The 19067-nt window shown below is 41.8% G+C and overlaps 2 protein-coding genes across 4 annotated transcripts; one reads left to right on the top strand and one right to left on the bottom strand.

Moving 5' to 3' along the window:
- The first annotated feature begins 6205 nt into the window (after positions 1-6205).
- On the top strand, positions 6206-13106 carry gzf1 (GDNF-inducible zinc finger protein 1). Of its 3 annotated transcripts, XM_008398302.2 has the most exons (9): positions 6207-6359; positions 7135-7281; positions 8643-9625; positions 9690-9873; positions 9962-10128; positions 10351-10445; positions 10547-10714; positions 10809-10966; positions 11059-13106. In XM_008398302.2, exons 3-9 carry the CDS (start codon positions 8658-8660, stop codon positions 11770-11772), a joined length of 2454 nt encoding a protein of 817 aa, XP_008396524.1. In that variant the 5' UTR covers positions 6207-6359; positions 7135-7281; positions 8643-8657; the 3' UTR covers positions 11773-13106. The 3 variants fall into 3 exon arrangements, with proteins under 3 accessions (XP_008396525.1, XP_008396524.1, XP_008396523.1); XM_008398303.2 differs by lacking the exon at positions 7135-7281 and having other exon boundaries at positions 6206-6359; XM_008398301.2 differs by lacking the exon at positions 6207-6359 and having other exon boundaries at positions 6806-7281.
- Positions 12257-17416, bottom strand: napbb (N-ethylmaleimide-sensitive factor attachment protein, beta b). Its single transcript, XM_008398298.2, has 11 exons — positions 17199-17416; positions 15859-15938; positions 15574-15690; positions 14968-15014; positions 14516-14593; positions 14359-14414; positions 14158-14242; positions 13972-14076; positions 13823-13891; positions 13657-13707; positions 12257-13363 (listed from the first exon to the last, which is right to left on the bottom strand). Exons 1-11 carry the CDS (start codon positions 17297-17299, stop codon positions 13262-13264), a joined length of 891 nt encoding a protein of 296 aa, XP_008396520.1. The 5' UTR covers positions 17300-17416; the 3' UTR covers positions 12257-13261.
- Positions 17417-19067: the final 1651 nt, after the last annotated feature.

Here is a 19067-nt window from a genome sequence, read left to right as displayed (position 1 = left end):
TGCTGCTTATTTATTCAATATTGATTAAATTGTTTGCTAAACCGCACCGCTCAGATAAGCTTACTAGCATGACTGCAAAGGTGCAATGCTGAAATTGCACTTACACTGGCTTACATTGCGTTGTCTTTCAAGTCCGTCTCCATCCATCCATCCATCCATCCATCCATCCATCCATCCATCCATCCATCCATCCATCCATCCATCCATCCATCCATCCATCCATCCATCCATCCATNCATCCATCCATCCATCCATCCATCCATCCATCCATCCATCCATCCATCCATCCATCCATCCATCCATCCATCCATCCATCCATCCATCCATCCATGAGTGATGTATAAGTGAATCTATTTGAACAATATTCACAAATAGGTGTTATGTATTTTCCCAGTCCACCTCATAGCTGAAGCCCATCATGAAAGTGTGATGTGTGATCCTTTTTGTTGCTTTTTCCCCTGGTGGTTGGTCGCAGCTGAAGCTCAAGGTAGAGTCAGGGCTTGCCGTTTAACTTTTTTTTTTTGTTGTCGTTGTTGACAAAGCGAAAGTAGCAAACATCCATGGCTTTCAGAGGTACGCCTCCGATTTAGACGCTCTGTTTGTCTTGATTCCTCAATTAAAAATAATCTGCTTTTTATGAAATAATCATGTTTCACACACACTTGCAGTGAGGCAGGCAGAGCAAAAAGGAAGAATTAACTGAATACAAACTTACAAAAGAAAAAAAAGGGGGGAAAAACCCTGGCACGGATGAAAAATACAGTGATAGAATATGACAAAAAGGTCTAAAAAATAAAAAAACTGACTGTATTTTTATTGCTGAACAGATGACTGAATGCCATATGAACTATGTGAGACCAACCATTTCAAATTTAAAGCAGCTGGATGAGGGACTAAACAGAAGAGGTGAAGTGATGAATAGATACGATCACAGGGAACTGAAACAAAAGGTCGTCACTGAACTCTAGATAACTAACTAGGTAACACTAGATTCTAAATCTAATACAATCTAATAGAACAACAAGAAGGAGCTCAAAAGAAATCACACTAAAACTGTGTTAAAAAACCAAAAACAACCTGAATCACTAAGTCACAAAACAAGAAGACCTACACATCCTAACAACTTGAGCAAACCTAATAGCTTGACAGATACGGCAGCAAACACTGCAACTAGTCATCCTGTTTAGACGTATCCAAGGTATGCCGTTAGCTGTGTGGCTATAGATGCAGGAAAAAAGGAAGATATTCAGCTAAATAGCACACAAGTTGCATCAAGAATAGATCTTGCTATTAAAGAGAGTCGCTCAGCTGTTGCTGTCCTACCAGAAGTTGCTCCATAGATAGTCTTACAGGTATAAGACGCTGAACTATAATATCTGGGATCCTCCTGCAAATACACTGAATTGAAGACACTGATGTGCACCACTCTCAACATGTTACACAACTTTTATTCTGCTGAATAATGCATTCCTCTGATGCTCTCGCTATTACTGCTTCTACTTTGTATCTTATCACTACATCACTTTATGCAATCCAAAGCACACAGGTTTGCTATGCATTAGCCAAATGCTGTTGCTGGCTTAAAAACGTATGTTCACTACAAAAAAACCCATCAGATTTAATAAATGTATACTACTGTCAAAATGTTCTGTGATGACCTGAAGATGGTCACCACAGAACATTGTGGTGATGGTGGTTTAAACTTGTATTGTTTTTATCTTTGATCTATTGAACCATGCGTCGGCCTGTATGCTTAAACTGTACCACAGCTCGTATAAAAATGAACATATTCAACTTTTTGGGTTTGGTTGCTTAGAAAAAAAAAAAAAACTTCTTTCCCCCTTTCTTCACCCTTTGACCTTTACTTTCTTTTTTATTTATAGCTTCCAGTTGAAAACATGAAGTCGGCCTTGAATACCACACAAAGTCAGAGCAGAGAAAATTGGGTCTCGCTCCAGCCGCTACAAAATTTTATTGGTAAAAAGGTTCTTTGCCATCTATGGAGTCACCGAGCGCATATGGAAGCTTTCGCAATATATATATATATTTTTTTGCGAATCGCTGGTTTATTGCGTTTCCATGAGGTTTCATGGATTCAACCACTACGTTGGACTGGTCTGCTGTGGCGAGGCGTGGAGCCAGCTTCAAAATGAAAAAGAATAGAGGAAAATGGTTAGGGTGTTAAGTTAGAGAGGTTCAGGACATACTTTTATAGACACACCTGGGATCCTCTGTGTAATCTGGCAAAATAAACTTGACCTCCACTGGAGTGCATAAACAAGTGTTAATATTTGAGGCCCCCCTTTCCCCCCCCCCCCCTTTTCTCCTCCTTAAGTAAATATAAGAGGAGATTTATTTTTCCTTTCGTAAAACAACTGAAACCACTCTCCGGTTTTGGACCAAATGAAAACCGGAGCACTTCGTTAACAACGAGAAAAACACTGATGCCTGTTGAAACAAGTCAGAACGCATTAAATGTGTTTTTCTGCTAACAGGGTTCACCGAGTGAGCCCGGGATGGGAAGGATACCGCAGAGTGCAGCGTTGGACTGCAGCGCGATGGTCTGGCAGCGACCGTGCTGTGATTTGGGGCAAGCACAAAGAGGAGACTGAGGTTATTCTTGGACCTCCACTGTCCAAACTTCCATAAAATGTGCTGGTGTTTACCATTACTGGTCGAGTTTGTCTGCCGCGATTAGGAGCCAGTCCTGTTCAAGAGCTGCCGAAGAGGTCCCGTAAGGACACCGACCGTCAAACCTAGCCTCACTGCAATCATGTAGGAGTGTTTTCTTTTTGTTGTTGTTGTTGGTGTTAAAAAAAAAAAAAATGCAGTCTGGACACAAACTCAAGCCAAGACACAATCATCACCAGAAAAAAAAAAAAGAAAACATATTGCTTTTTCCCCCTCACTTTGTTTTTCGTAGCTTAAATGAAATCTGCCGCTTTTCAATTGCACCTTGCAGCTTTTGTTTCGCCGTTTGTGCAACGATATTTTTCAGTAGATGAGAATAATGCTTCGCCTTCGCCTTCACCTTGCAGCACGCATTTTTACTCGCTGCCTCCGTCACAAGGCGACCTCACGACGAATACCTGGGAATTTACTGGCCCGCTCGCACACCCGACTGGTTTCGCATATCAAGGAGAATACATGTCAAAACCTTGACTTTCACAAGCCAACATCCTGTGCACCTTTGAGTGACACGAGATGCCCTCGAGGGACGGAAAAAAAAAAAAAGCCAGCTAATACCACTGCTGAAAGTGAATTAGAAGGGGCATGTTCCTGAAATGACTGTTTGACCTTTAGTTCTTTCAACGATAAGGCATTATGTTTATCCCCTTGATTACACATGTCAGGCAGAGATGAACAGAGCCGCTTCCTGTCTGTTGTTTTCGTTCTGACGATGCGCACTGTGACTGCACTGCAGGCCGCAAATCCTGAACCAAGATGACTTAAATAGTTGCCTCTGACATTTTCAGGAAGCGGGAGAAGACCTTTTATGTGTCGACAAAAATTGCAAAAAGCAAAAGCAGTTATTCAGAGCCAAGCGCATTTGTTTTGTATTCCAGTGATTTATCGAATAAAAACCCTTCCTAGATAGACTCCCGCCGGCGGTCTGCACCACATTCACAACGAGAGACGCCGCGATTCGGAACGTCATAACATTTGTGTCTGGAGTTTTTGTCCAGGAAACGACGCACTCTGGTGACCAGCTAGTAAGTTAAGTGTCATCTGTCGAAAAATATGTGTGGCATTGGAGTATTCTAATAAACTCTGGTTGCACATGGTGTTCCAGGTCAGAGCTGAAGTCTGCACATAGTTGGTCCGGGGAGAAGCATGACTCACCGGAACAGAGCAGATTGAGAGTTTGCAGAATTCATTAGGACAAATGGAAGGTATATGGATATCCTGAGGAGAAAAAAAATAAAATAAAACACACACACACACACACACCCACACACACACACACACTTGGCAGCTCCCAAGCCATTCCCCAGGGACTACCTCAAGTAGCTTTCCATACACCTTTGGAATGACAGCGTTTTGCAACTCTGCAGTCAGATGATATATCTTGGTCTGAAAATATGTTGCCCAATTTATGTTTGTGTTACCGTTGCACTCCCAGTCAAGTTGACAACACTGTAACTAGAGTACTTTCGGTGTCGATTTATTATCGTTTCCATCAGTAGAAACACGTGTTTTCTATTTGTACTTGATAGAGTTACCTTGTTACAAACGGAATGCCCACCGAAGCAGGGATTTTGACTTGGAAAGTCGACCTAACGCTCAAAATTCATGCACGCAATGGTGCAGAAATGAACAGTTTTTTTACTGTTCTAAAGTTTTATGCCTCGTTAAATCCCTTGCCTACAGTGAAGCCTCTCCTACGCGATGTTTCTACAGTTTAAATGCATAAAAGGCTGAGAAATACATTGGTTTTATAGCATCTCAGAAATGTATAATTTTTTTTTCTCCTCTGATATTAAATCACCCTAAACTTTTCCCTTTTTCTTTTTTTAAGATCAGTAGGGTTGACCAGAATTGTTTCTGTTTTGCTAAATTCCAAATTATGAGTTTTTAAAACTTTTTTTTTTTTTTTACACTTTCTTCAAATACGAAGTTGTCATTCTGTGCTGCAGAATTTGGTGGAATTGCATTTTAAACCAGGCAGAACTGTTGTAGCCGAGTCAAGTTTGTACTCCGCCTTCTTCACACACACACACACACTTTTTACCTTTGTGACAGCTGAAGCAATAACTGCGTTCCCCTTAAGCCATGTATTAACAAATTTGGTGGTATGACAGATCGCACATTTAGAAGACCCATCAGCCCTCGAGCTTCATCTTCCTCGCTCATGTCTCGAGATGCTCGCTTTAATAATTCCACGTAACGTTCTCTCCTCGGGAGGTTGTGTATTTCGTAAAGTTCACCGGCTCCATCATTCTTGCCCTTCACAGATGGAATGTTGTGCTCCAATTTTGCAATTTTAGTTCAATAGAAAGAAATTTGACAAAGTCTTTGTCTCAGAATGCATTTGTAAACTGCTTTAATGGTCATTTACAACGTAAGTGGCCTTTCAGTCCACTATGGGACTTTTTTCTCAATGGATAATGACACTCCTGTAGCTTCAGGCAGCGTCTTTACAACCAGTTCTATAAGGGGCCAACGGGGCCCAGTGTCCCTGTAGAACTGGTTCTGCTCCCTGTGCTGACGAAATGACGCCAAAATCAGTTTCTTGAGCTGATATGCACTGGCTGGCATGGAAACTGTAACGGATCGTTTAAAAAAATTATTTATTCTTACAGCAACTTTAGCTTCATGCATACTTTAGCTTCTGTTTATTTACTTTGGATCAACATTCTTAGCTTTTTATTCTTTTCCTCTTTCTTTTGGTTTGTTATTTTGTTTGTATGTCCTTTTAAATCCCGTAAAGCACTTTGTATGCCTTGTTGCTGAAAATGTGCTATATAAATAAAATTACCTTTACTCATTTTGGACTAAAGTTCCTCTATCGAACCCAATTCTTCCTGGCCAGTTTGAACAGATGAATGCTGCACCTTCATCTGAAAATGGTACCCAATGAGAAAGCAGCTTTGTGGAGCTCCGGACTTCTCTTTCTCATGTTGAGTCTGATTTATTTGACTTCTTCAGTGATATTCCAGAAGGAAGCAGTGGCTTGGAGGTGCAAATTGTGGCACCGTTTCACTCAAAATGTTATAATCAGAAGCTGAAGAAGTGACATAATCATCCTGGCTTTTCCTGACATTAGTATAAACCATTACTTTCTTTCTAAGGTTTTGTTTTCACTCTCAGTCTGCCATGTTGGCAAACCAAACCGGTTTTGGTAATCCCTGCTAACCTGGTTTATTATCAAAATGTCTAAGATTTCAGAAATAAAACTTGATGAGGTGCTGAGAAGTAAGTTCACCAAATGGGTCTGACTTAATAGGACTTTAAGGTAAAATAGGACGGGAACTTGAGAGCAACACGGTGAGTTTGACGGACTTAATGAGAGTAAAAATTAAACTTGCACAGAACACCAGGGCAAGTGCAATGAAAGAAATCAGCAGAGAACAATGAAAGCCAAGGAGCTTAAATACTGAGAAGGAGGAGGAGGAGTGGTAGCATTGAAACCAGGTGAGTTAATCAGAGGGACGCAGACACACATGGGGGAGAATACAAAGCATGGACACCGAGGGAAGCAGACTAATTAACACGGAGAGTTGAACCAAACACAGATGGATCTACAAACCCAAAGGGAAAAAGACTTATGCTAACATAAGAATCTAATCCAGAATACAAAACGAATAGAACAAACGTAATAAGCGAGCAACTCAACACAAAGGAATTTACTAAATATGGTAAGACCTTAACAAGAGCAATAAACAACCCAGAAATGTTTAGAGTGCAAGCACAGGCGAAAACCAAGCGCAAACATCAGTGGATCAGGACATCTCAAGAGACGGGATCAAACTTTTAGATTCAACAATGATGCAACACACACACACACACACTCATATGCCTAAGAGCAAATAAGAAAATAATAATTAACCAATTCACATAACATGTGATTTTGAAGTTGGACTAGGCACCCGTTGCATAGGTTTCCGGAAGAGCCATTCATGTCATGTAAAGAAAAAAACTTTACATGTAATAATTCACGTGAAAGGTTCTCGCTTGTCTTCGCGTCTCCCTGGTCATTACGGCACGAGAAAGCCTCTCTGCGCAATGCCGCCATCGTGTGGACGCTGGGGAGCAATGCGTGAAAAACGCACCAATTTTCCTGTTATTTGTGTTGAACGTTACGGTAATATCACCTTACTTTACTCATTAAGTGTTCTTTAAACAGCTGTCGTACTAGTCAGTGTTTCTCTCCTAATCCCCGTCCAGCACGCTTAATAACGATTAGTACTGAAACAAAATGCATTCACATAAAAGAAACGCCAAATTTCTGCATAATAATTAATTCGACACAGGCCCAAACAAAGATGATTCGCCGTGTATCGCTAAAACAACTACAGCTCATTATTACACGCGCTCGTTTTATTCGTAACGGTTACGTAACGCCGTCATCATGGTCGATATATTATATTTTAAAATCAAACGAAGGAAGCTTTTGGAGTCGGTATTTCACAGGTTAAACAGAGGACTAATCCAAAACCAGCGACTCTGCCACCGGATGTCACTGCTGTGAAAAGCCTGGAAGCGGTCTTTGCGAGGGACTTGAGCAGGAAGTGCCTTTCCGCTGTGGAAGTGAAGGGCTGCCATTTTACCGAGCTTACGGTAAGAAAACTTAACTCGCGTTGAATGGTTTTGCTGGATGCCACACGGTCACTGTGTGAGCGGTGTACTGTGGAGTCAGTTCGCGTAACAACCTACACGTACCTTCATTAAGAGCCGAGTGTTGCCTTTAGATCTGATTTAGCTATTGTCTGCGATGCTAGTGCTAGCATTTACCTTGAGTCAGTGGTGTCAACTCAGAGTGATGGATTATGAGTGTTTGCTCATGTGAAGATGCAGCGAGAGAAACAGAATGCCACGAAGAATGCAACTTTACAGGAATATTTGGCAGCCTTTTACACTTTTGAGATACGACTATTGCTTAGCCGGATTCATGTTGTGCATGTAAAAGTGTTGAAAGCATCACAAAAAATGAGTCGTCCTTCGAGGAAGTATGTTTTTCTAATGTGCTTGTTCCACTCGCTTTCTGTCTTCTACAGGACGATATGAAATGGGCGTGTGTAAAAATGTAAAAACAAACAAACGAGAGAAAAAAAAACTGTAAAAGTTGAGGATTAATAAAATATAATCAAATTGAAAAGGGTTTTGTAAAAACATATCAAAAAGATTCAGCGAAGACCAGAAACGGATAAGGAAAGATTCAGTACGTCACAAAGTGTTCATACCCTTCATATTTTGTCACATTTTGCTGTTTTGCAGCCACAAAGTTGAAGTATTTTATTTACCTCCACTCATCTTCCCATCTAGCCAGCTTTCCTGTCCTTGCTAAAGCAGAGCATCTCCTCAGCATGATGATGCCACCACCATGTTTAGCCGTTGTGGTGGTAAAGTAGGAAAATGACTTCCAAATTCGTGTTAAACCTCTCCATGATTTAATCTCTGCTCTGTTTGGTGTGTCCCTTTGTCTTCTCGATGCTCTTGCTTCTTTTATGCTCGTGGGGTGCTTTGGATCAGTATTATGTGGTTTATCCAAAAAAGAAGAAAAAAAAGAGACTTCAAGAAGTGTAAATACGGAAGTTATTTCTTATTAAAATATGACCTAAAACTCTGATTTATGGAAGTAGAATAAGAAACTTTTCAAGAGTGCTCTTCAACATTTAAATTATAACAAAACAAAATCTCCCTCTGTTAAAGTATTTCAACACTTTAACATCGTTCACTAAAACCTTATGATTATGATCCTCCATACTCCCCTTTTGAATTATTTGGAAGTTTGTCTTTGGTATTTTTTTACATTCAACCTCAAGAAAAGAAAATTCTGTGTTCCCCCAAACTGGTCACTATCAGACACTTGTGGGTGGGGGGGGGAGGGGGGGGCACGCATTTAAAAACAAAAAACATACTGTAGATCTTATAGGACATCTTTAGAGTAACAACATGTCCCACATTTGTGTTTTTCTCAGCGCCAGAAGTGATAAATGGGGATCAAGGTGATCCAGCTCACCTCAAAGTCTCACCATGAAAACCTTCTGGCTTCCCTGCATCAAATGAGGATGCAGGGTCAACTGTGTGACGTAACGGTCCAAGTGAACTACCAGGAAGAGGTAGAGGAGTTTCAAGCCCACCAGCTGATTCTGGCTGCGTCCAGTGGGTATTTTCAGAAGATTCTCCTCTCTCAGGACGCAAACCGGGCTAAGTTACAGCTCTCAAACATGCACTCGAGTGACTTCTCAAAGTACCTGGAGTTCGTCTACACAGGTAAGATAGAGGTCGCCAGGAATAAGATCGGCGACGTTCAAGAAGTGGCGCGGCTACTGGATTGCGAGGGCCTGTCGGTGGTTTGCAGCGACGCCTTGAGCGCTGGAGTTCTGGAAAGGCCCAAAAGTAAAACCTGTGACTCCAAAGTCAAAGACGGAGAAGGAGGATTACCCGGCGCTGAAAAGGTCGACGCTAAGAAGCAACCTCTTGCCTCTTCGCCGCAGAGCCCCAAGAAACGGGACCGTAAAAAGAAGATGAAGGCGAAAACCTTTCAAAGGAAAACAACCAATCAAGTAAAAAAGTTGAAACTGAAGCTGGCGGGCCGTAAGGTGCTCCAGAGGCGCTTGCGTTACGCTTTGAAAGACGATCCTAAAGATAAAAACCAAGCGAATGAATCTGAGGACAGAACCGGAGAAGATTCTGAACCAGAGAACGAAGAAGACTTAAGCGAGGAACAGGAGAACATCGAGGGCAGAGCCTCGGATGAGGCGCATGACTTGGACTTTGAGGAAGACGCACAGAGTAACGATCCTCAAGACTCGTTGTATGTGGACGAAGAGGAGGAGGACGACGAAGATGAGGAAGGACAGTCTGAGGAGGAAGTTAAAAGGATATCCAAGGCCCAGTTCAGCTGTAACAAGTGCCAGCGGACTTTCCATTATGAGAAAAGCTACTTGAAGCACATCAGGTAACTGGATCGCTGTCCTGTGTCCTACTAACTTTCACCAAAGCTGACCTGTTCCTTTCCCTAGCACATACCACGGAGTGAAAGCACACGTCATCCACCGCTGTGAGACTTGCATGCAGACCTTCGCCAACAGCAGCAATCTGAAGATCCACGAGAAGCACGTCCACAGCAACGAGAGGCTCTTCGCCTGCGACTCCTGCAGCAAGACCTTCAAACGGAAGAAGGACGTCGTCCGCCATAAGCGACAGGTGAGGAGTGACAAAACCTTGCGTGCCCCCTCTTTGTCTTTTCTTTTCCATCTGCATAATAAGCTCAACATTTCCTGTTGTGTCTCAGGTACACGAAAGGAACATGAGACACGTGTGCGCCGAATGTGGGAAGTCCCTCAGCTCCAGAGCGGCCTTGTTGCTTCACGAGAGGACGCACACGGGCTTGAAGCCCTACGAGTGCACCGTCTGCGGGGCCAAGTTTACCCAGAACTCTGCGCTCAAGATGCATCACAGGTAGCAGTCTTGACCTCTTTCCAGCTCATATTTAGGATTTCAGCCTTAAAATGCGACTTCTGTTTATCTTCGCGTTGTAATTTAAAGTTACTTGGAGGTAGCCATGCTTGTTTTCCAAAATCTCCTTGAAGGGTTTTGATTAAGTGGATCAGATCACATTTGCAAGTCACCGAAGGTTGGAATCATGATTAGTGTTCAGTAAGTGTGTTCATGTGTGTGTAGGACACATACAGGAGAGAAGCCCTATGCATGTGACTTGTGTGACTCCCGGTTCTCTCAAAGGCACATGTTGGCCTATCACAAGAGATCACATACAGGTAAAAAAAAAAAAAAAAGAAGAATTTCACAAACATTTTTCCGGATTTGAGTTTGACTTTGAACAAAGACGGCTGACTAAATAAATCCTCTGTTGCTTTAGGGGAAAAACCTTTCATGTGTGAATCCTGTGGTAAAAGCTTTGCATCCAAGGAGTACCTGAGGCATCACTCCAACATCCACACGGGCTCCAAGCCGTACAAGTGTGAGCACTGCGGCAGAGGCTTCGCCCAGAGGAACTCTCTCAACCAGCATTTAAAAATTCACACGGGTATAGTTCCTCAGACACATTTGGAGTACAAGGAATTGTTTTCGTTCACTCTTTTCTTTTTTACTTGATTCACTTTCTAAATTTTGCTGCTCAGGAGAGCGTCCGTACAGCTGCAAGTCCTGTGATAAGCACTTCACTCAGCTCAACGCGCTGCAGAGGCACCAGCGGATCCATACAGGAGAGAAGCCCTATATGTGTGGGCTCTGTAAACGCACCTTTACTGACAAGTCCACCCTGCGCAGGCACACTATGGTGAGTACGGCTTCTCTCGCCAAACGGCAAAAAAAGAAGCATCCGCATTTGAGGCGGGAGCATTGATTCTCTTGTTCTGGTTGCTGAAACAGATCCATGGCTCGGATGTGCCGTGGAAGACCTACCTGGTTGTGCTGGAGGGAAACGTGGAGGAGAAGAAGCCCAAGTCTCCTACAAAAGAAAAGGGAGGATCGGAGGAGAAGAGGAGCACGGCCAGCAAAAGCTCTTCCTCCCCGGTTCCCACCGTCCACGCCGTTGACGATGCAGACAAAAGCAGCACAGAAGCCGTGGTGGTTCCGACTGAGCCGCTGACTCTCCCAGCTGACTGGGCCAGGCATGGAGCCATCACTCTGGTCAGCCACGGCGGCGGCGGCGCCATCGCCGTCATCCACACCGAGGTCCCGCCGGGGACGCAGATCCAGCCCATCGGCACAAGCACCATCACGTTAGACGGTTCGGCCATCGCCATGCCCTTTTCCATCCCGGTGTCCGTAGCTCAGACGTTGTCCTCTGAAGCTCCGTCCGGCTCTCTGTCTGTTCCCACGCTCTCCGTCCCCGTTTCTGAGACCTTGCTGGCGTCAGACATCTCCACGACGTCTCTGCTGGAAGCGGCTGCCGCACAGACGGTTCTAGCTCCATCTTCGGAAAGCAATACAACCTCCGAGAGCGATAAGTTGCACCCAGATATAGAGACTGTGATCGTTGGGGAGGTGTTTCATGGAAAAGAACAGGAACAACTCCTGGGCGATGGACAGAACAAGACAGCAGATGAAGCAGAAACCACCAAAAACCAAAGCTCTGTGTAGAATAAACTCTTTGTGCTGTGATTAAGGATTTTGCGGCATTATGACACAAAAGCTCATGTAAAGATTTTGGTGTCATTTAAAATCACTGTTGTACTGATAACAGCAGTGCTTTATTTCAATGTATTGCTTCTACGCATCAGACTGTAATAGTTGTCAGGTAGTAGGTGACGCTTTGATTTTTTTTGGTCCTGGTTTATTTTCCCTTTGTGTAAGCTTTTACCTGTTTTGTACATTTAATTTCTTCTTATTGTCATATCTTACCCATGCACTTAAGCATTTTAGTGAATTATGACGCTACATATTAAAAATTGCTTACATTTCATGCATATATAATTTAATTGTGAGAGCTTGCATAACAATTTAGCCCCAACATTCAAGGCGATGAAGAGTGTGGTATTGAGAGCGACCAACATGTATGTCTGGATTTAAAAAAAAGAAATAAAAATAAACAGGTGATTGACATGCAAGCTCACAAACACCATGGTATTGAACTTGATCTTTATTATTCTTAATTTTAACAGGCATACATTTCATATCCACAGCCTATTGTTCCACATGGAAGAAGGTAAATACAGAGTTTCTGCTTCTTTTTCTGTTCCATTTGTAAAAACTTTGGTTTCGCTAACACTAGTGAATGTACACAACACAATGACATGCTAAGCAACCGGCTGCTTGGAAGGTGCACTACATCAAAATACACATTCAAGTGACGTAAGGAGGAAGGGGCCTCGTGCCGGTGCTCTTTATTTAAGAGTAAGGAATGCATTTTACATTCAAACTTACAGGTGCAAATAAAGTCTCGCCACAGCAAACACATCCTAGAGTTTTAAGAAGAAGTAATAAAATCATGATTTCATTTGTTCAGATACAAATATATAACAGTCAAAACTTGTGCATATTGTTGCCAAGTTTCAAGAGAGAGGGTGGGAGGGGGAAATGGAAACGGCTTCAATGCATTACTCAGTACTGAGGGCGTGGGTTTGATCGTCTCCTCTAGCGCTATGTAACAGGATTCCTGAAAATGATCACAAACTGGCCCGTTGCATAAATCAAACAGGTTTGCACGCCGACACGGATTAAAAAAAAAAAAAAAGCCTCGTCCGACTAAGAAAGAAACGGTAGAAAACATGCAGAGCCTCTCCTGTCGGTACTAGCGTCAGATTCTGAAACCCCCTCCAGGAGGATTTCAGCTGAGAAAGGTATGCAGCAATCCTCTGTTCAGAGGTGAGGGCGAGAGGATTTACATTCTGACTGGATTTGGATAAGCTGGTAACAAAAACATGAAGCGCTTCTTACAACAGTGAGCAGTGGAAAAGTTAAAAAAAAAAAAAAAAGTCAGCGGACGCTCCCGAACCAGTACGGTAACAGCGAGGGGAGTGTGAAAGAGTGCTCTGCAGTGTGTGTGTGTGTGTGTGTGTGAAAGCATGCGTGATGGAACCATCCCCTCCATGCTGCAACCCTAACCTGAGTTTTTTTGTTTGTTTTTTATTTATTTCAGATCCCCTTCATCACCCTGGATGGTCTTTTTGATGCGCAATAGGAGGGTGGTGTGCCACTGGTCCAGACGGGAGATCGAGTCGAACTCCTTCACCTGCAAACAGGTTAAGAAGAGGCACACAATAACCCACAGCGCCTTCAAAAATCACTCCCAACCCTTCCGAATTAAAGAAGAGAGAGTTTCATTGGGACTTTGTGCGACAAGTCCACACAAAGTAGCAACAACTCTGAAATAGAAATAAATCGATGAAGAAATAAAATCCAATTGTCTTTACAAATACAAATGTAAATGCGCAGAGCTGAAATTGCGAGATTGTGATTGTGACGTGACGATATGTAAATTAAAAAAAAAAAAAACTGGTTAAAATAGGGAATGTGAAGACTCACGGCTTCTGTAAAGGCCTCGTTGTTCTGTTCCTCGTGAGCCTCCAGAAGTTTCTGTTCAACCGAACGCAAGAAGGAAGTTACTATCAGACGCTAACCAGATAACTCCCTTCGGGATCAGGAAAGTATTATTGAATTTGAATCCTTCAGAGGTTTAACTCAGAGTTACCTTCAACAACTTGCATTCCCTGGAGTCCGAGAAAGCAGGGAACATCTCCTCATATTTCTCAACAGCAATCTGTTCAGGCAGAATATACATATCAGCCTCGGCAACACAGTCCCCCAAACCATCGGTGAACCTCAGAGGTGTGGACTTACCTTCGCGTTGAGCTCGTCGACAATGAAATGACACAGGGACGCTTTGAAGAAATACTCTTTGGCGCTGTATTTCAGCAGCGGGTTGTCCATCGTGTTGGCTCCGACCTCGATGGCAGTCAGATCAGGCAAACGTTAGCAGAGTCGAGGGGTTGTTGGAAGCAAAGGGGAGGAATGTGAAGTACACACCTGCTCGTAGATCTCTATGGCCTTCTGGTATTGCTCCAGCTGAGCGCAGTAAGCTCCCACTTTCAGCAGACACTTGTTTGCAGAGCTAAAGAGAGAGGCGTCACCGATACATGATCGATTACGTAAAGTAACGCAGTCTAGATTTGAACAATCAACTGTTTCACATTGACTGTTTAGACTGTGTGACTGTGGGAACGGTACCTGTTTGACTCCTCTCCTTTGTAGTAGTCTGCTGCTTGCTCATAATGAGCAATAGCCTTTAAAGAAAAGAAAAGAAAAAACACAAACAAAAATAAAAGAATTTACAGCAGATGTATTAAAACGGCTGTCGGAATTTCTTTTCCTCTGATTGCATCACCTTTTCGATATCCACCAGCTCAGACTCATAGATTTCTGCGATACTGATGTGATGTTTGGCAGCGATGGTAAATCTTCCCTGGAGGAGGAAGAGGAAAAAAATCATTACACAGCTGATCTATCGGGAGACGCCACACCAATCAACGGAAGAGCTCCACGCTTAATCCAGGGCATCACCATGGAAGAAGTACCTTGTGACTTCGCTGTTAAAAGGTTTTCTGCGTTCTTAACATTGTGGAATAAAAATCAGATCCAGATTTTTTGGCAGAGACGACAACTAAACTGAATGAAAAAAAACCATCTTTTGTGTTTGCGACCTGTAAACTTCCAGGTGACGTCACACACTGCGCCGTTTACACAAAGGAAATTACAGGCGACATCCAGAAACCGAAACATCAAAACACACGGAGACGAAGCAGAAACAGCGGTGGTCACGTTCCAAGTGCGTCTTACCATGTCTGTGTATATATCGATGGCAGCATTTAAACACTTGATTGCCTCTTAGCAGCATAAAGGAAAGAGGAGGGAACAGTTAGACAGTACATTACGGCTCTTCTGTTTCATATGAATAAAATGGGGGTGAATATTAGAAAATCGGATATTTTCAGATTTATTAAAAGTTACTTTTTTTGCTTTTGAGATATGAAGGATAACATCATTGTTGGTCTTTATTAACTGAATTATCAAAGTAGACTTCTAAGGACCTCTGGTGCCCATTAAGCTGAAAACAGCAACTAAAGCAATTCTTAAAATGTTTTGACTCCACCAATTCAGTCTGACAGATCAGAATTATTGAATTACAGATGCAAAAAAAAAAATCACTCTTGACAATTTTGGGTTCAAAATCTGGACATATCAACATGAGAGCAGGAGGGTAATAAAGACTAACAGCTATTATAGCTAGAAAAAGTCTTTTTTAAATACTTTGTTATACAAAGAGTGTAAGAGTTCATCACAGGGATACAGTCAGATTATATATATATATATATATATATATATAAGAATGTTAGCAAGGTTTTCCCCATGCTCATATCACATGTGGATGTATTCACATCTTACCATTAGGGTCAGACTTCTTGTAAGCATTTCCTGCGTCAATGAAACTGGTGGCGCAGTCATGTTTGTTCTGCAGCTGCATATGCAGACGTGCAGCCTTGCAGAAGGCATTTCCAGCAGCTGAAAAAAAAACCCAGCAAGAACTGGCATTCAAACTGACACACTACTATCTAGCCTATTCTCTGACTTTGGCATGCGGTTTCTTGAATCTTGACCAGACAAATGTCACATTTATCCCATACCCTTCTAAAAGAAGGCTTAAAATTGTTATGTTGGACATCCATTTACCGCTCCAGTTCTTGGCCATCTTGAACATGTTGGCAGCTCTGCAGTACATCTCGCAGGCCTCCTCCACTTTGTGATGTCCTCTAGGGAAGTGAAAAGGAAGAAGAAAACAAATATTGTTGGTGTTTATATGCAAGGAGGAGTACCATAATTTCCAATCTGCCCCCTGAGACAATTGTATAAGCACCATTTGATGGAATTGCAATTGTTTTCTGAGTATTTCTCTACAAGTTGTGTACATCTGGAGACAAAACAAAAAAAGTGTGCCCAAATTGCTTCTTTTTTTTTTGCTAAATAGCACGAGCTTGGATAGGTTGAATGGAATTGAAAAGCTATTTTCAAATCTGTTCCATTAAGGATCCTTCTAGGATTGACTTTTACAGAACACAATTTTTGCATGTTTTCTGAATGTCTTGCATGACTTGTGATAAACTTTATGCAGGATTTCTTGTAGCTCTCTTCTAGGCCAGATTTGTGAAATGAAAGGCTAACAGTTGTTGCAACAGATTCTCCCATCTGATCAATGGATCTTTGCAGCTCCTTCTTAGTTCCTATGGGCCTCTTGTCTGCTTCTCTGATTATTATTCTTATCTGACCTTTCAGTGCACATGGGCAGTCGTGTCTTTGTGGTTTTGCTCCTTCACCATTCTTAAATACCTACATAGCCTAAACCTGCTTTAAAATTTGAGTGGTGACATTTGAAGGCAGGCGGTTTTTCATTCGCTCGTTTGTTTCGAAAAACTTGGAAGCCTTACATTATTTTCTCTGGAAGAAAATCTGCTCTTGTGCAGAGCCACGTCTTTATAGCACCTCTAGGGATTAACACACCTTTTGTTAAATCAATTGGTTTAGAAGTACAGATCCGGGGATCACCTGGGTTTTAAACTATGCAGGAATTATTTGTTTTATGTATAGATTTGGGGCAATGGTTTGCATTTAAAGGCGTTTTGTTCTAATATATCAGCTAATGCAGAGAGAAGCTACTTAAATGTGAACGCCACTCATTGTTTTAAACGACTTATTTACATAATAGAGAATATTCCAGCTAAAGTGTAGCACACTGTAACCCTCTGAGGCTATATGGTGACTCTGCTGCGCATAATGCAATAGAAAGTCTTGCTTTACTGCTTTGTTTACATTGATAACAGCTAACTTAGCAAGTTGATTTACAGGGCTTTTCACAACTAAAGTCACAGGTCACCTTCTTGGTTTAACACATTAGTACAATATTTCACTATTAGTATTATAATTTGGCTTTATAGAATATGAAAGGTAGATTTGGGCTTCGTGCCAAGTTTGCTGCTGACACTTGCTAGCTGTTCTTTGGTGCAGTGCTGTCTTACCCTCCAAACATCCCTCCCAAAAAGGAGCCGGAGGACTTGACTTTTTTGTCAGCGTCCGCCATTAGCTGAATGGCTTCCTTTTCTTTGCCGGAGTTGTCCATTTCTTTAGCCTATTTAGAGGAAAACTTGTAGTCGCAGGAAAAATTTAAAATACCCGCAGAGGATTCAGTTTTGTACAGTAAGGATTACAGTCGATTTAGCGTAGGCGTAACCCAGCTTGTGGCTTTAGGAAGCGTGGCATCATGGGAGCTTGAGTTCTTTATAAACCAACAACGCTTAGTGTCATTGTGACAGAAACTACGACTCCCAATGGGAAAGAATCTGGATTTTTATCACCCCCGTTTTACGTAACACGTCGGCGCAGTTCCCAATATAGAGACTTCTTCCAGTACTATGAATAATATTTAGGCGTATATATTAATAGTGTGTTTTCAATTTCTCCACAGATAAATACAACATTTATGTATATCTGGACTAAAATAAAAAAAAGGCACAGCTTGCGGTTTTGCAAGTGGTTTATTTGTCAGCAGAGGGCGCTAAAACACCATGAGAGACTTTTGTTTCTAACGTAGTGAATCTCAACAGCCTTCAGGTAGTAAGATCGATTTCAGTAGCCACAACATTGACATCCCAACAAAGTTAAAACATTTTTTAAGTGTGTGTTTTGTTTATAATCAAATTCTGATTTCTATCAAGAGAAATTAACTGCAATTATAGTGCCAGTGAGTATGATCTGTTTAAATGTCTGTAAAGATCTTTTAGAGTGTTGTTTATAATATAAAGTGTTGATATACTCTTCACAGTGACATATTTAAATAATTTTTGATAGAAAGACTGTGGGGGATGTGTCAGCAATATGAACTTCAATCTAAATTGTAAAACCTTATCAGATACATATTGTTGAGCTAATAAGCACAACTAAGGGTGTTGCAAAAATAAACAGAGATCAGTGATGATAAAACCAAAGTTCACGGCGATACTAGCCAGACAACCACCAGACGACATGAACCCTCACACCATCCGGGCTTCTTGCTGTTATGTAAATGACTAAACCACACATACCACAGCTATAATTTCAGAGAAGACACAAAGAAGAAAAGAAAGAAATAAAAAAGAAGGAAAGAAAGAAAGAAAGATAGATTCCATCTGTGCATGTCACATCAACTTTTCTGGTGACTATGATCGTGTTTCTTCAAACCGAATCATGACCCACGACGTGCACAACTTCATTGACTGAGGCAGTTTATCTTTTCTTATCGTCAGCGTGTCAATGCAAATCGATGCCATAAGTTTTGGAGCAAAGGATTCCCCGGTCCTATCATTTGTAATCATCACCATTATTTTCTCAGTCGTATCGATTTGACTGCCTGCAGCAATAAGCCTAAATTTTCATGTGAAATCACAGTAAACTGCGAAACAGTTTACGGTTTACATACATTTTCAGCATAAATTTAGCTTATTTTCCTCCTTAGTTACACATTACTGAGAATCTTTTAGTCTGACCTCGATGTACCAGTGCATATTTTTATGCTGTAGGACTATGAAATTGCAAATGTCTGCAATAAAAACTGCTGGCATTCCCACTCTACTCATACCAATATCAGCATAACATTTAGTTCATGACTTTTAAATGGCCTGTCTACAATGTGTACAAGAGTAAATCATTCCATTTTTTTACTGCACATTAGTAGTAAAGTGTAAGTGGACAGTATCTCCTGTGACACACGTGTCACAGGAGATAGTGGTTTTAAAGACTTCAGGAAATGAAAGCAACCAAGTTGTATGGATTATTTAATGGCACTAGTACTTGCATTTTATGCCTCTTTAGTATGCACGGTGATATGTTTAGCTGCATTTTGAAAGTTCATT

Source organism: Poecilia reticulata, linkage group LG21 (assembly GCF_000633615.1).
Source record: "Poecilia reticulata strain Guanapo linkage group LG21, Guppy_female_1.0+MT, whole genome shotgun sequence".
In the NCBI taxonomy this organism is placed as follows: Eukaryota; Metazoa; Chordata; class Actinopteri; order Cyprinodontiformes; family Poeciliidae; genus Poecilia; species Poecilia reticulata.
This window is presented reverse-complemented; position numbering and strand designations above follow the sequence as displayed.